Source organism: Arvicanthis niloticus, chromosome 11 (genome assembly GCF_011762505.2).
Source record: "Arvicanthis niloticus isolate mArvNil1 chromosome 11, mArvNil1.pat.X, whole genome shotgun sequence".
In the NCBI taxonomy this organism is placed as follows: domain Eukaryota; kingdom Metazoa; phylum Chordata; class Mammalia; order Rodentia; family Muridae; genus Arvicanthis; species Arvicanthis niloticus.
In genome coordinates, this window is record NC_047668.1 from 55,094,228 (window position 1) to 55,110,996 (window position 16,769).

General features: G+C 47.6%; 1 protein-coding gene across 5 annotated transcripts in view; it reads left to right on the top strand.

Moving 5' to 3' along the window:
- Otof (otoferlin) overlaps positions 1-16,769 on the top strand; it is a 96,844-nt gene that overhangs the window by 18,136 nt on the left and 61,939 nt on the right. For all 5 annotated transcript variants that reach the window (XR_013113278.1, XM_034514079.2, XM_034514082.2 and 2 more), the window contains exon 2: positions 1,932-1,990. Coding sequence is in view for 4 of the 5 variants with exons in the window: in XM_034514079.2 (XP_034369970.1) it covers positions 1,932-1,990 (59 nt within the window). In the remaining variant the exon portion in view is untranslated. The remainder of the gene's footprint in view (positions 1-1,931; positions 1,991-16,769) is intronic.

Sequence of the window (16,769 nt, forward strand, 5' to 3'; positions counted from 1 at the left end):
GATATGGTTTTTCCATATGGTTGTATAAAATATGTGTATATATACTGTAGAGTTGCTTATGCTTAAGAAACAGTATTCTATCATAATGCTACCATTTTTGAATAGTAAGTTAATTGTAATAACTTTAACGTCTTCTGCTTGGTGTCTTCCTGATAGAGTTACAACCCTTTTCATAGGATCCCATCCCATTCCAGAACAGAAAGCACCACCCTTTGTCTGTATCATTTTTATATGTCATATGCGCTCTATCTTGGACATGTTTTATATATTGACTGAGGTCTGCTCCAAGCCTGTGGCTTCCCCTTTACAGTCCCCTGAGGGTGGGGTCCTGTGGATGTTGTCCATCCTCTTACCTTGAGTCTCTATAGTTCTGCACATCAACAATTCCAGTGACACTTTCTCAGTGTGGTTTGGACTAGTAGTGTCTTCAGTCATTGCCAGCCCATGCCCCTCCGCCTGCCCCTGCTCTCTTAATTTGATTCTTCCAGCAGCTTGGCCCAGACTGGATAGGTCTGAAAAGAAGGTGATTTCAGCCTTTCCACTCAACAATCCCCATCCAAGGAGGCAGCGTGGGGTAGGGAGGGTAGTCTGAGACACCCATGTCCATTTCAAGTCATCTATTACATGAGCCAGCAGGAAGGTAGGGTCCATGTGCAGGGCACAAGCAAGAAGCTACCTGAGTCTGTCTTCTCTGCGAGGGGACGGGGACACAGAAATGGGAATGGAGACCAATCGGGAGAAGGAAAGACCATGGCCATGGGTCCAGCAGAGAACTACAACCTAGGACTTGTGGTTGTGTTACCAGTTGGCAGAAGGTTCTGCTCAGTTCAGACAGTAATCTTGAGTAGACAAAGCAACAGCTCCCCTAGTGTCTGAAGCTCCAACTGGTCTACCCCTCCCCCTACAACTACCAGCTGGTTTGGAGAGTCTCTTCAGTTTGCAAAGCTTGCAACTCCTAGAAGCTCTCCATGGCTCAACACCATGCTTTGGTTCCGACTTCCAGCTGCTCTCAGAGTTACCAGCCCTGGTTCCTGGCCACTTTCAGTACCAGCCATCTTTGGTGTAACCAGCCAATGGTGCAATGAGCAGGCTCAATGTGTTAGCAGAAATCACCAACACACAAAGTAAAACAGACAGAGAGAGAAGCCATTAGGCCAAGTATGGTGGCATGCAGTTTTAGTCAGGAGGCAGAGGCAGTCAGTGCTGCTTACACAAAAAGGAAGGGCTCACAGACGCATGCTCAGCATTCTGCTGTAACTGCAGACATCTACAGAGTCATGCCAGTCTGCCCAGACATAATGGGTCTGCCTGTTCTGGCTGGGCTGTCAGGAGTAGAAGCTGGGCTGCCTGAGAACCCAAATGAGGATATTAAAGGAGCTGGTTACCCGAGAGGCTGTGCCATGAGTCACTTGGAACCACACAAGGCACTTTAGCAAATTCTCCCAGAGCAGTCCTCAGTCATCTCTTAGGCCCTCAGACTTAGGGGAAATTGGGACCTATTCTTGCCCCAGCAGATCCTGGGGTGGCTGTGGATGTGGTCACAGAAGTGGGCTAGACTCCCCAAAGCCTAGCCAGTACACAGAGCCTCATTACCCTATGGACCAGGTTTCCACTGGGGCAGCGGGGCTGAGGGCTGTAGAAGGAGACCAAGGGAGCCTTCAGGTAAGTGGCAAGGTGAGAACAGAGCCCAGGTCCACCCTTGTGCCCTGACTAGCCCGGGATTTCCTAAATTTTAGTGTCCCGTTTATAAAATTGAGTTAATGACCTTTCACTGCTAGAAGGTCAGATAAGAGGTTGTATGTGGGGACTCCACTCAGTCTGGAAAGAGCTGCATAGCCATAGGATCAAGTGCTGTTCTGACACTCTCAAGATGAGAGTGTCCCCAGCTCATTATCTAGATAAGTCTGACCCTAGGATCTCCTCTTCCACAGGGCAGTCCTTCTACTCCCGTGTCCTGGAGAACTGTGAGGATGTGGCCGACTTTGATGAGGTAGGATGTCTGAGTCCCTGTCCTCACGCCTCTCCAGCAAACACCCCTCTCTGCCCCCCAGCGTGCTGGTCCTAAACCCCGCGTGTCTCGTGTGCAGCATGCCTCATCTCTGAGTGGCTTCCTGGGAGGAGGTAGTGGGTGGTTGTGGAGGAGCTTCCGTTCGGCAGAAACCCATGACGTGTGTAACAGAGCTGAGCAATGGCTTACCGCCAGGTCTGAGCCCCTCTGACCCCTGTAAAGAAAATACCCACCAGATTTCTAAACCTTGGGGTGAGTCTGTCTAGGGGGTCAGCGGGGTTGCCATTAGGGCCCTTCCCCAGGGTCTCATGGTATCGTTGGAGTAACCAGGCCACCAGAGCTTCAAGGGTGCCCATCTCACACAAGATTCTCTCTTTCTAAGAGCATCAAGGTACCTTTCCTGCCCACGTTCTCAGACACTTCCTGGGTGGGAACAACAGGCACAGTGGTCGTCCTGAGGTTTTTGTTTTGAACTATAGACCACTGAGTATACAAACTGCTTACTTCTGTTTATGGTGCGTCATCTCATTGGCCCCCAGAAGGCCCCGCCCCGTCTTTCAGTATGAACCTATATATGTGTGTTTTCTCCCTGATTCTCATTCTTTCCCCTCTACCACACCTCTAATGTAGTCAACAAACGCCTCTTGGTGTTCTATACATTCTGGCAAGATTTGGACTGCTGTAAGCTTATGTATGTTTGTTTACTTAAATGACAATGTGTTAAACATTCTCTGTTCTATTTTCCACTATATACTCTTTCTAAGTTCCATCTGTGTTGGAAAGTGCTGCTTGGGACACAGCCAACAGTGGGTGACCAACCATTCTGGTCTGCCCAAGATGGAGAAGAGTCTAGAAAAACAGACTTTCAGGACTAAAACAGACAGGTCCTGAGCAAGCCAGGATGAGTTAGTTGGTCATGTGCCCTCTACCAGGGTAGGTTCCTAGCTCATGCCACTAGAAATACAGAAAATGATCTCCAGGCCTCACCTGAACCTGTGTGCTTGTCCCCCCCAAGGTGAGCGATAGAATCAGGAATCTGACTCACAGGGTGGCGTACACCTAAGGTGACCCAGTGCAGCCACGGCCTGCGCTTCTGTCAGCAGAGTGACACTTCCTCCACCCACATCCTCGCCTACAGTTGGGGTTTCCCTCCCAGGCCACTGGTTTTCACCAGTCCAACAGAGATCTCTTCTGACTGCTAGGGGGTGTGAGCATCTCTTGAGGATGTCTTTGGTCTCTTTCCTCTTTTGCAAACTGTCACCTTCCTAGCCATTTTACCAGTTTGCTTGTTTGGTTTTTTTTTCTGACTTACAGATCTTGTTAGTATATTCTGGGTAACAATCTCTGTTGATTTTAGATGCTAAAAATGTCTGCCTCAGATATAGCTTAGTTGGTAGGAGTGCTTGCCCGGTATGCACAAAGCCCTGGAGTCCACCCCCAGCACTATAAAGTGAAGGCAGGAGGATCGAGAAGTTCAGATCATCCTTAACTACATATCAAGTTCAAGGTCAGTCTCAGCTAGATAAGATCCTGTGTAGAATGAGAGAGAGAGAGAGAGAGAGAGAGAGAGAGAGAGAGAGAGAGAGAGAGAGACCTTTTTCAAGTCTATCAACTGTCTATGAACTAGGTCCAAGGTCCAACTGTTGCTTTGTGGATTTCTCCCTGGTGCTCTGAGCTGTGGGTACTATTTGTGAAACTGTGGTATTAGTTGCTATATTTCATAACGGCTTTCTCTGCTGGTTCCTTTTCGCACTGGGTAACATAAGATTTCCCTTCTTGTCCCCATGATATTTTTGCATTAATTTCTATCTTATTAGATACTAAGATTGATACCTAGGTATTTGTGGCACATGGCTGTAACCAAGTATTTGAGAGACTGAGGCAGGAGGACTACAAACATGAAACCAATGTGAACTTCCTTTTTACACACACACACACAGCAAATTTCAGCTTATTTTTCTAAACTATCTTTTTAATTTTTATTTTCATTATGTCAATTTGTTTAAGTTCAGATGGATCTTCTTAAGATTTTTAGATCTCTTTACCCATCTGAGTGTTTCTGGATTTTTTCTTTTTTAACGTGTATGAGTGTTGACATGATGTGTACCACACCTGATGTGTACCACATCATGCAGTGCCCACAGAGGCCAGAAGAGGGCGTTGGATCTCCTGGAAATGTAGTTACAGATGTTGAGAGCCACCATGTGGTTGCTGGGAATCGAACCTGGGTTCTCTGCAAGTGCATCAAATGTTTTTCATCTCTGAGCCATCTCTCCGGCCCTGGTGGTTTTCTGTGTCATGAGTGACAATGTTTCCCACTGCCATTTATTTTCATGGCTACACCCACCATCCACCAGGTTTGCATCCAACAGCATCTTGCTTTATATTCCCATTTCCATCCTTTTTGTCCACTCCTTATCAGCTCACCACGGCCTGATGAGGTTTAGTTGAAAGGTTATAGCCTTGTATGCAGTTCCCTTATAAAATCAAATGTCCCCATCAATAATTTGCAGAAATCATTAGTTTCTCATTCGTATCAGATTTTTAGGGGTTCCTGGCGCCTCTCTGGCTCCTCTGCTTCACCCCACCCTTTGAGCTGGCAGTATTGTCTCCATCAGGCATCCTTTAATCTTGTCCATTCCAGATCTCTTTTTACCCAAGAAATTTTTATGCTGCCTCACGCACATATTTATATTAAATAGGGTAGTTGTACAATAAAACACTCACTGATGATAATTAATGAAAACAAAACCTTTATTTTGAAGTAAGACTTTGTGGGGGGCTGGAGAGATGGTTCAGTGGTTAAGAGCACTAGCTGCTCTTCCAGAGGACCCGGGGTTCAATTCCCAGCACCCACAGGACAGCTCACTCCTGTCATTAACTCCAGATACAGGGTATCTGACACCCTCACAGAGACATATATGCAGACAAAACACAATGCACATAAAATAAAAATTATTAAGATAAGTCTCTTTTATCCATATAATTTTACTATTTATTACAGAAAAAGCTAATTAACATGTTAATGAGATGGATGTGTTTGTTGGTCTAACACAACACTATCCAAAAATATGCTGATTTGGTACGTTCTGAGGAATACCATGAGGAAAAATACTAAGTCTTTGCTTCCATGATTAAAGCATTGTTTCTCTGAGAGCAGAAAACTTTGTATATACAGTAGAAACATTGTAATCTATACTGTAGAGGGTCTCAGTCTAAAGCAGTGTTTCGGACAGTGTTCATGAGCACATGTGTTGTGTGTTCAGCACCAAAGCTTCAGGGAAGTCGTAGCTTGCAATACAGATGAGCGATTCCAGATACACCTCACATCTGCTACATGTTTGGTTTTGAACTGGCTTTGGTCACAGCATGTTCAGAAACCTTGACTGTTGACAATGTTGTCCATTCCCAGCATAAGCTGTGTGACTCCCATGTAGGGGCCCAACCTCAGCTTTGCCAGTTTGGTTAGATTCTGGAGTCTAGACTTGAGGATGCACAGTTTCTTTGACCTTTCTTTGCCTGGGCCTTCTTTTAATTTTAAAAGATGATTCGTCCTTATAAAACAAAAAAAAAAAGAAAAGTCTCTGATTGGGCTGGAGAGATGGATCAATGGTAAAGAGAACTGGCTGCTTATTCAAACGACCCACGTTAAATTAACAGTACCAACATGGCAGCTCACAACTATCTGTAGCTCCAGTTCTAGAGGACCTAACACCCTCTTCAGGCCTCTGTGGGCATTGTATGTAGGTGGTGCATAGACATCCAAGCAGGCAAAATACCCATATTCATAAAATTAAAATATAAATATCTGATATCTTTATTTCTTGGATATCTTGAAGAATCCCTTGGATTTTCTTTTTTGTCCTCTTCTTCTTTGGGTGTTTCATCCAAAGGAGTCCTTTGGTCTTTTTGCAGTACACCTTTCCAAGCTCTGTACATCTGAGAATATCTTTCTTACTTACTCAAATTTGGGAGTTCTACTAGATCAAGAATTCTAACTTTAAGATTTTTTTTTCATAACTGAAAAAGTAGAATTCTATGCTATGGTTAAAAACCCCAGTGGCGGTCAGATTCTTAAAGCTCTGTGGACAATCTTCTTTTCCCTCTTGAAAACAAGAAAAAAAAAAAAAAACCATGAATCTCATATCTCATATATATGTCATGTTCTTTTGCATTTGAGGTATATATATATATATATCAAGTATATTTGATATATAAATATATATTTAATTTATAAATACACATGTGTGGGTGTGCGTGTGTGGGTGTCTCCTTAGAATTGAACCTAGAGCCCTGCACACATTAGTCAAGTTTCCTGTCACTAAGCTACATCTCAGCCTGTCCTAGATATTCTTTGTTTATTTTTTACAGTTAGTTAGTTAGTTAGTTAGTTAGTTAGTTGGGAGTTCTCACACCAACATATATGGAAGTCTAAGAAAGACTTGTAAGAGACAGTTCTTTTCCTCTACCAGGTGGGTGTGTTTGGGGATTTAAACTCAAGTCACCAGTCTTTCACCACTAGATTCTTGGACTTTCCTTTATTCTTGGATAAAGTGCCTTTATCCACTGAGTGTCTCACAAGCCCCATCCCCTGGATGTTCTATTATGCTGGAGCTAGTTGTGGATTTTCTCTTTTGCTTCTGTTTTGCGGGATTTTGTGGGTCTTTGCAAATCTATGGGGTTTTAGCCTTTGTTCTCTCTCCTGAGACTTGAATTGTGGGCTTTCCCATTGTCTGTCTTGATCCCTTCGTGCTGTCTCCTGAGGAGATGCTTGCAGTTGGTCCTTCAGAGCACGATTTGTTCTCTGCAATGCTTCCTTGTCCATGTTCTTTACTGCTGATACACCGCTGGATGGTCCGTGTATTGTGCTAACTTTGCTGTGGTGGCAACAGCTCTCAGTGTGCTCTTTTTCTCACAAAAGATGTACTGTTCAAGTGCTTTGCTTCCCTCTCTGCAGGGTCCCTGTATGGGCCACAGTGTCTGGTGACAGGCCAGTTGAGACAGAGACACTTTGGTTTGAAAGGAGTGGACCCAAGCGTATTAGTCAGGGTTCTCTAGAGTCACAGAACTTATGGATAGTTTCTGTATAGTAAGGGAATTTATTGTGATGACTTACAGTCTAGTCCAACTCCCAAACGATGGGCAGCTGTGAATGGGAAGTCCAAGAATCTAGTAGTTGCTCAATCCCACAAGACTAGCTGTTTCAGGTGGTCTTCTGTAGAAGTGGATTCCAACAGATGTGCTGGCAAGTAAGTGCAAGCAGTGAAGAAGAGCGATGGCCTTATGTAGGTCTTCAACACTTCTGGTGTGGCCCAGATTAAAGGTGTGTACCGCCACGCCTGGATCTGGGACTTGTTTTGTCCCAGGCTGACCTTGAACTCAGAGATCTCCTTGCCTCAGTCTCCTGGGATTAAAAGTGTATACTACCTTGCCTGGGCCTAAGCTTTTTATAGTCACTATGCCTCAAGATCTCCATGCCAAGATTCAGGTCAGAAACTTGTGTCTTCCAGCCTCAAGATCTAGATCACAGGTGAGCCCTCTGATTCTGGATTATAGTTTATTCCAGATATAGTCAAGTTGACAACCAGGAATAGTCATTACACCAAGTCACCACAGAGGGTTTCAACCCCTCATCAGAGTCAGGGTTTCCTCTTGGAACCTTTGAAGAGAAACACCATTGGCCATTACTCTGGGATTCAAGAGACATGAGCTGCTGGCCTATCTAGCAACACCTACTTGTAAGATTTCCCATCCCAGAAGGCTCTTGCCACAGTTTTATCAAAAATAAGATGGCAACATAGCAAACTTTTCCACAGCCTTCGGTCTCATCCTTGCCCGGTTCCTCCCTTACCTCTCACCTCACATTGGGAGCCCCCGAGCTCCAATAGCCATCAGCTCAAACAGTCTAGGACACTTCAGGTGTCTCTGTCCTTTCTTCTGTCTGCTTGGAATCTGTCTGTCCCTCCTGCTACTGTAGTTTCTCCATGGTTGACTTTGGGAATGAGAACAGTCCTAAGTCACCATCCTGGCCTAAGCCAAAAGCTTGGTGTGGCCCCCAGAGCAGCCTGCCCTTCTTGGTATTTGCCTCTCGTGCCTAGTTTTGTTTGTGCTGAGAAGGACCTCATGGTAGATTTGAGGTCCAATTGCTCCATTGGGCTGAGGGGTCACCCAACCCAGTTATTTTTCCTCCTCCTGGGCCAATACCACGTGGGAGAACTGGGAGTTCAGACCCAGGGCTGCAGAGAGGAAAAGCAAGGTCTTGTCTTGTGCTACCTCACCACAGCCACAAGGCCACTGCCTCCCCACTAAGCGTGTCCCTCCATCCTGGAACAGCTGGACTCCTCACCAATACTGTGGGTGGTCTGTCCTTGTTTTCGCTGTCTCCTTTCTGTGTAGCTTTCAACTTCAGCTTACCTTTGGTTGCCACATTTGTCAAATCATACTGGGGACAGATACACATTCTCTCTGAGGGCAGCTGAGATAAAGATTCCCCGCTGCATAGAAAGCTATCATGAGGCCACAGCCCCACTGCACACCTGTTGGCCTCTATCCTTACCTCCTTGTCTCAGTCAGGGGTGCTGGATCAGTTTCTCACAGGCTTGCCTTCCTATAGAGCAAGCACCTAACCACCCCCTTTCAAGATTCCTAGGGGCCCTATCAGCCCAAGTCCCAGGCTGTGAGCAACCTGATGCCCCTTTGAAGGACAATGCCACCCCTTTCCATGCCCTGCACCCAGGACATTTGAGCCACAGATAATACACGACATTCAAAGTTAATCACCGTGTCTTTCCTCTTTCCAGAGAAGCCCAACACGGATCAGGTAGAGGATGTCCTTGATGCCATCAGACATCTGCATGGGGCATATTCTGAGTGTCAGAAGGAAGGGCCCATGAGCTAGTGGGTCAACAGGGATGGTCCATATAGGAACTTTACATAGGGCTGCCTCTGGGACAGTGCTCAGTGACCACAGAGAAGAGACAGAAGCCAGGGAGCTATGGCAGACACTGACAGGATCAAGAGCCACCACCAGATGGGGAGAAGCTTGCTCACATTGCTACCTGGCCTTTAGGAGTGAGGGTGGTGACCAGGAAGTTCCTGGTTATTATGTAATGGAGACCCACTGGTGTGTGTGGAGATGGGGCCAGTGGTGATATAATATTTGAGATGTCCTCTTCCATCTATTCCCTATGATAACCGATAGATGATGACACTTAGTCCCAGAGAGTAAGTATCTCTTACAAAGTGACAGAATAGAAGTAGCCAAGCCAGAATTCTGAGTGAACACTAAGACTAGATCTAAGGACCTCTCTGGGTACACCAGTAAAACCTGCCCCAGGCCTTCATGATTCAGGCCGGCTTGTTCAAGGGAACCAGGCTTTCCTCCTTCCTCTATAAAGGGTCTGGTAGCCTGGCTACCACTAGCCATATCCTATAAGGCAGGCAGGACAACTCCTCAACCCCTAAAGAGATCATGGAGATATAACCCTGCCTCAGGTAGACAAGCCCCACATCCCTTTGGCTATCCCTAATAAGACCTACCCATCAGACGTTCCAGAACAAGTCTGGGAAAGAAATCTTTTATGAACCCTCCAAGGGTCTCTCTGTCCCTGTATTCTGCTTAGGGCCTTTGAGAACTGGCAGAGATAGATGGGGGGGTGGGGGGGGGTGGAGCCTGGAAGTCAGGAGACGTGGGCTCTCATTCTCTCAGGAGACAATGTTCAGGGTCTTGGCCTCTTCTATGAAATGAGGAGGGGCGTTCTCCTCGCAAATGAAGTAAAGCCAGGAAGGTAAATGCGCTTCTTCTAATCAAGGGAGGGGCGCCTGCTTGATTCAGACATGGGTAGGAGAGCCACTTTGGATTGAGCAACCTGAGTGGGCAGGAGGTAGCTGGGAAGAAAACCAATGCCCCTCCTACAGTAATGGAAACAGAGCCAGGAGGTGTCCCCTTTCCTAGAGGCTGGAACCTGAGATCCCTCATTGAGCTGGTAGCTCTGGAGAAGCTGAGGCAGGAGGCAATGCTGGGGGCACTGAGGGAGCATGCCAAATCTGTCTAAGCCCAGCCTGGTTTGGCTTTAACACAGGCACTGTTTGGATCCCCACCCCCTACTCTAATCCCTGTCCTATCTCACACCTCCAACCCCACCTCCATTCCTTCACCCCCACCTCCCACCCATCCCCCATCCCTGAGTAGGCCCAAGGCCTTCAAGATTCTGGCTGGCTTGTTCAAGTGAACCAGGTTTCCCAACTGCTCAATGCTAAGACTTGGGCGCTTAGTGTAAGGGGAGAGAGCTTTGCCTGAGCAACTGGCTTGAAGAACAATGTCCCCAGGTCACAAGGAGCCATGTCAGAATTTGCATGCTAGTCTATCTGATTCCAGGGCCAAGGGTGACTTGTAAGGTGAATAGTGATTCACTCCTGTGCTCAGTACCTGCCAAAGTAGACTATGCCTCCTGAGTTCTAATAAGGAACCATATTCAGCCTGGGGATGGTTTACCAAGGGACCTGAGCCTGTCTTCCCACATCTGCCTACACCTGGAAGTCATAGGCTAAGTTCTGAGGAGACAGGAATGTGTCTGTCTCCTTATCGTTGGTTTAACACAAAGCGCTGACAACATGGAGGAAAACAGATGCCTGCTAGTCTGGCACCTGTAATGGCAGGCAGGCCTGTATCCAGATCTGAAGTGCTCAACGGAGCAAGTGCTGTGCACAGGCCTTTAGGATAAGCAGTAGGCAAGGCACAGATTACTTAAAGGCACCTGAGAGGTCACTTAGTGTAACTTCACTATTTTACAACAGTAGAAGTGGGTCTATGGGGAGGTGGGAAGGGGCTTCCTGAGACTTCCAGATGAACACAAACATAAAACTAGAAACCAGGTATTTCAGCACCCAGGACTGTTCCTATTATACCCCAAATCTTTACAGACCAATCTCAACTCTCCAGTCCCCCCTAACACACACACAAAGCATGAGGGAGGGTCTGTGCCTTTTGAAGATGCTAGCCTTCTGACAGGACATTCCACACCTAGTCAGTGAGCAAGCCAGGGATAATTCAGTTCATCCTCCCACAGATATCAGGGAACACTGTGGAGTCCCAGATCCCTGAGGCTGATAGGATACAGAACACTGTGCTCTTGTCACTACCAGCCAGGTTAGCCCAAGTCTGCAGCTGGTGAACTGGGTCACAACTGGACACTCAAGTGCTCCTAAGACTGTTCTAAACAGAGATAACCTTTTCTTCCTCCACCACTCGTACCCATCCCCCAGCTCCTATAAACAGACCCATTGCATGCTGCTTCAGTTCAGTTTGTCTTCAGAGCCATCTAGGTACTTCTCCATAACTGAAAACATCCTGCATCCTCATATCTCTGCATCCCTGCATCCCTGCATCCCTGCATCCCTGCATCCCTGCATCCCTGCATCCCTGCTTCATCTCTGCATCCCTACTTCCCTTCATCCCTTCATCCCTTCATCCCTGCATCCCTGCATTCCTTCATCCCTGAATCCCTGCATCCCTGCACCCCTACATCCCTGCATCCTGTCATCTCTGCATCGCTGCATCCTTGCATCCCCTCATCCCTGCATCCCTTCATCCCTGCAACCCCTCACTCCTGCATTCTTGCATTCCTGCATTTCTTCATCCCCTCATCCCTACATCCCTGCATCCCTGCATCCCTACAACACTATATCCCACACCAAGCCACTCACAGGTCTGATACACAAAGAATGCTGAGCAAACATGTACCCCTGAATGGGATGTGGTGGCCCATGACATCTGGGACAGGAATGTTTGGCTTAGCAGGGCCAGGGTCCCAGACTTAGGGGTTGAATGAAGCAGGATATTAGACAGTGAGTTGGCTTTCATTGGCAACCACTTTTCTGGGCACTTCTAGAAATAAAATCCACTACCCTCACCTGCAATAGCTACAGAAAGAGACTTATGCTAATGCTGCCAAGCTGGAGAGGTGCCCTATGTCCCCAGAAGTCTCTGCAGCCCTCAAGTGTCTGTCATCAAGAAGCCAAGTCTTGCCCAAATCCTGGAACAAACAGCACAGTAATAACAATTATAATAAATGGCCCCATTAACTGAACACTTCCTGTGTTCTGGCTGTCTGTCAAAAGCCCAGCCAGCCTCATGGTTAGCCCCAAAAGAGCACACTCCTGCTATCACCTGATGGTATCTATGCTAAAGTCCCTTCTATTACTTGAGACTTGTTTGCTGACTGTGTACCAGACCCTGTAAAAGAGTGTGGGGAAGCCCAGGTGAACCAGGCAGTCACCTGTGCTTCACCTCTGCTCCTGCTCTGACGACCCTCACAGTGACCATCATGACATTCTGGGAGCCAATGGGAAGGAGGGAGAGCAGGAGACCAAGGCAGGAGCATGGAGCCCAGCTCTGCTGCTGGTGAGAAGTGATCTTGACCCAGACCTGACAAAGCGAGTCACAGGCAGAATGGAATAATGTCACAGCTATCTACTGCTGGGTAACAAGCCCTCAGTGACTGACAACCTCTGCACTTCACTGTAGCTTCTGATTCTGAGGCTGGCACTGGCTGTTTGCTGGGTGGTAGTGATAGTGTCCCGACATCCATCTGGGTCCTTTCTGTTTCCTTCAGGACATCCTTCTCCACAGCCTCTCTTCCAGCAGGATGTCCTGGACTTCTTCATGTACCACTGACTTCTAAGACAATGAAGAACAGAAGCTTCCAGTTCTAGGTGCCACACAGCCTCATGTTTGCCACCTTCTGCTCGTGAAAGGTAGCCATAAGGCCAGCCTAGACCCAAGGAGCAGCAGCAGAGACCCCATCTTGTGAGAAGAAATGTCACAGAGAAAAAGGACAGAGGCTCTGATTGCCCTTCTAGATTGCCAGCTGCAAAATCATTTGTTTGAGTGCTGACCACCTACCGGGCACCTGCTACCACTTGACACATAGTGTGCTAACAATTTAACCCCACTTCCACTGGGAGCAGGCACCCCCAGATAACAGCAGGGCCATGCTTCCCCAGTGTTTACCTTGTGCTTGAGCTAAGGTAAGGTGGTGTACCATCCATACTACAAATAAGGGTACTGGGAAGTGTGCTAACTCGTCCAATTTCTCATAGTTGCTAAATACCAGCACCAGGATTTGAATCTGCACATTCTGCCTCTTAATTAATAACACTTGATTGATCTAATTAATAAAAATCAATTAATAAGCTACATTACTGGGCAAATCCTGAATCTCAATGTCCTTATCTGTGAAGTGGGGTTAAATTGTTAGTACACTATGTGTCAAGTGGTCAGCAGGTGCCCGGTAGGTGGTCAGCACTCAATAAACGAATGATTTCGCAGCTGGCAATCTAGAAGGGCAATCAGCCCTTCTCTAATCTACCTGGCTCAGGGGACAGTCCAGTGTCAGGGAGGAAGACCTGAGCTAAGCTTGGAGACTGGAGTTTAGTGCTGCCTCTGTCACCAATCAGCTGTGTGCCCTTGGATGCTTCTCTCTCAAGTCCTCTCAGCAGAAGGGCATCTTTGCCATGTTGCTAGAGAATAGTGGCCAGAGGTTTATTAGCGAGACAGAAACCTCTCCTCAGAACCCCTTCCCTTCAGCCAGACACTTCAGGAGTTGAGTAGCATTGTCTGGTCATGGGGGATATGGTGAGCGATGGCTCCTGGGAGCCCCCAAACCCCTAAACTCTCCCATCGTATCTGACTGTGTCCTCAACATATGTGTGCATCTCTGTAATGGGTACAAGGAAGGAAATGTCAGCCAAAGGGAGACATCGAGAAGTGAAATCAGGATGAGAACAAGCCAAAGAAAGGAGGAAGACATGGAAAGGCCAAGGCAGATAGAGTGTGAGGCAGGTAGAGCAGGGCAGAGGAGGGACAGGGAGACATATTAGCTACAAAGTGCACAGAGCCCCGTGGGGGTCAGGAGGTGGGGGAGGGGGACAAGCCTGACAGAATAGTGCCTTTCATTTCTGCCGTGCAATGTTCTCTTTCCATATAAATCCTGTTGCTGGTGCGACTTCATTTGGTTTTTGCAGCAGCTCTGTGAGATGTATATTTGTCTTAGTCTGTCGTCTGTGTCTATAACAGAATAGCTGAGACAGGGTCATTTCTAAAGCATAGAAGTTTATTTGGCTTGCTGTTCTCAAGGTTGGAAGTCCAAGAGCGTGGCACCAACATCTGTTCAGCATCTGGTGAGGGTCTCCTTAATGCATCATACTATGTCGTCTGACATCACACAGTGAGGTGGAGCGCACGCACCACATAGGGCCTGGATCCCACATACAGATTCTAGGTCCATCAGGATCAAAGCTGTGGACCAGGAGCCTCAAAAAATCATTAATCAGAAATCAGGCTAATGAGCAACCAGGAGTGAGGACTAATGAGAGGGGCTGGAGAGATGGCTCACAACAAAAAATATAAGAGAACCAATAAAATACAGAGGCAGAGACAGAAGCAGGGACAGAGGAGAGACAGAGGAGAGACAGAGACAGACAGAGGCAGGGACAGAGGAGAGACAGAGGAGAGACAGAGACAGACAGAGGCAGAGGCAGAGACACAGGCAGAGAGGCAAGCTGTTATGTCCTATCACTCTGTGACCCACTGAACTACACCCCAGTGGGGGACAAGCAGAAGCCCGCAGTGTCTCTCTGTGAGTCTCCTGTATCAGGTCATCACTTCCTCCATCAACCCCACTGTTGCCAATGTGTCTAAAACACCCTTCTCTGAGGTGCCATTTTTAGGGTCACCACCAGTTTCCCCCACTCCTTCTTTCTTACCAGTGCCAGGAGCCACCCATTGTCCCCAAGTGGAAGAAATGCCCTGCCTGCCTCACCCCCTAACCACAGCCTCAGCGGGCCCTCCAGACCCTCCCTGAGCCCACGGCTAGTGAGTCAGGCCTTTACCTCCTTATAGTCTTGTCTAAGCAACTTCATTAAGAAAATAACATGCTCTATGGAGCCGAGTTGAACTGAGCACTGCAGGCCTCAGACAGCAGGAGCCAGAGCTGTGCTGAAACAGGTCCTAAGGCTTCCAGGAGCCCCCCACCCCACCCCCAGCCTCTCTCCGACTCATGCTCACATCAGGTTACTGTTGCTGTGATGAAACACTGTGGCCAATGCAACTTGGGGAGGAAAGGGTTTACTCGGCTTATGCTTCTACATCACTGTTCATCATTGAAGGAAGTCAGAACAGGAAGGCAAGCAGGGCAGGAATATGGAGGTAGAAGTTGATGCAGAGGCCATGGAGGGGTGCTGGTTACTGGCTTGTTTCTCATGGCTTGCTCAGCCTGCTTTCTTATAGAACCCAGGAACCACCCACAATGGGCTGCAACCCCCCCCCACCATTGATCACAAATTAAGAAAATGCCCCACAGGCCTACCTACAGCCCCATCTTATAGAGGCATTTTTTTTTTAAGATTTTATTTATTTATTTTACATATATGAGTACACTGTAGTTGTCTTCAGGCAAGCCAGAAGAGGGCGTCAGATCTAATTGCAGATGGTTGTGAGCCACCATGTGGTTGCTGGGAATTGAACTCAGGACCTCTGGAAGAGCAGTCAGTGCTCTTAACCACTGAGCCATCTCTCCAGCCCCTAGAGGCATTTTCTTAATCGAGGTTCCCTCCTCTTTGAGACTCTAGCTTGGATCAAGTTGACCTAAAGCTAACTCGCCCTCACAGTTTCCCTGGGACCTGGCCCATCCTGAGAGATGACATGAAAGGAGGTAACACTGAGCAGCCAGGATGGCCCTGTAAGCCCCATCCCTTAAAGTCCCCAGTCTGGGAGAAGGAAGTCCAGCTGTGGAATGGCAGGCTTACAGGGCCAGCTCTCAGAAGCTTCTGTTCAGCAGTGCCCACTCAGTCATCAGCAGAACTCTGCCTCATCCCTACTTCTCAGAGCCGTGGCTCCTCTAGCCATGAAACCAGCTTCCTGGGCTGTTGAAAAAGCTAAATAAATTAATGTGCATAAAGACTTCAGCCTCCTGCGAAATGTAAAGTTTTCTGTACACAACAGTCATTATTATCGCCATTATCCCTGAACTGTTGACTGGTCTGAACTGGGTAGAGAACATAGGAAACATTTAAAACTGAAGTCACTGTGCTCTATCTAGTCTGTCAAAACCCCCGGTACCATCGCTCAATAGCTCCTAGCAGCTCTTGATGCTGGTCACTCTGCTAACCCAAAGTCCAGCCGCACTGGAGGTGTGGCTCAGTGGGTAGGGTGCTCACCTAGTATGCACGAGTGAGTTCAATCCCCAGCAGATGGGACAGTGGGGGATGTTCAAGTTCTAGGTCAGCCTGGGATACAAAGCAAACAAAGCAAAGCCCAGAAGGATATAGATTTCAGCCCACATCAGTTTTTTTCTGCCCTATTCCTCTATCCTGGTTCTTCCCACTCTGTTCCCTCTCCTTTAGCAGCCGGATCACCCGTGATCAGACAGATGGCCTTGAGAGGGAATGTGGGGCGTGGCCGAAGGAGGTGATGGAGACCGCAGGGCACAAAGGGGTTAGCACAAAGAGAAACAGACGTCTAGGGAGGCAGGCTTCACTGAGCATCTCATTTAATTGGGAAGAACAAAGGCTATTTAAACCTTTGGAGAGTGGGTAGAGGCTTTCGGGGTGAGTGCACATCATTGGGCTGGGCCAGGGTTCTGGGACGCCTCATTTGCATAAGGAGGAATTCTGGGAGCTGCTGGACAAGACCTTGTAAGGGGAAAGAAAATTTAACCTGGCTACCTGTGACCTCCTCTGGTGAGGCCAAGGTGGAGGCACA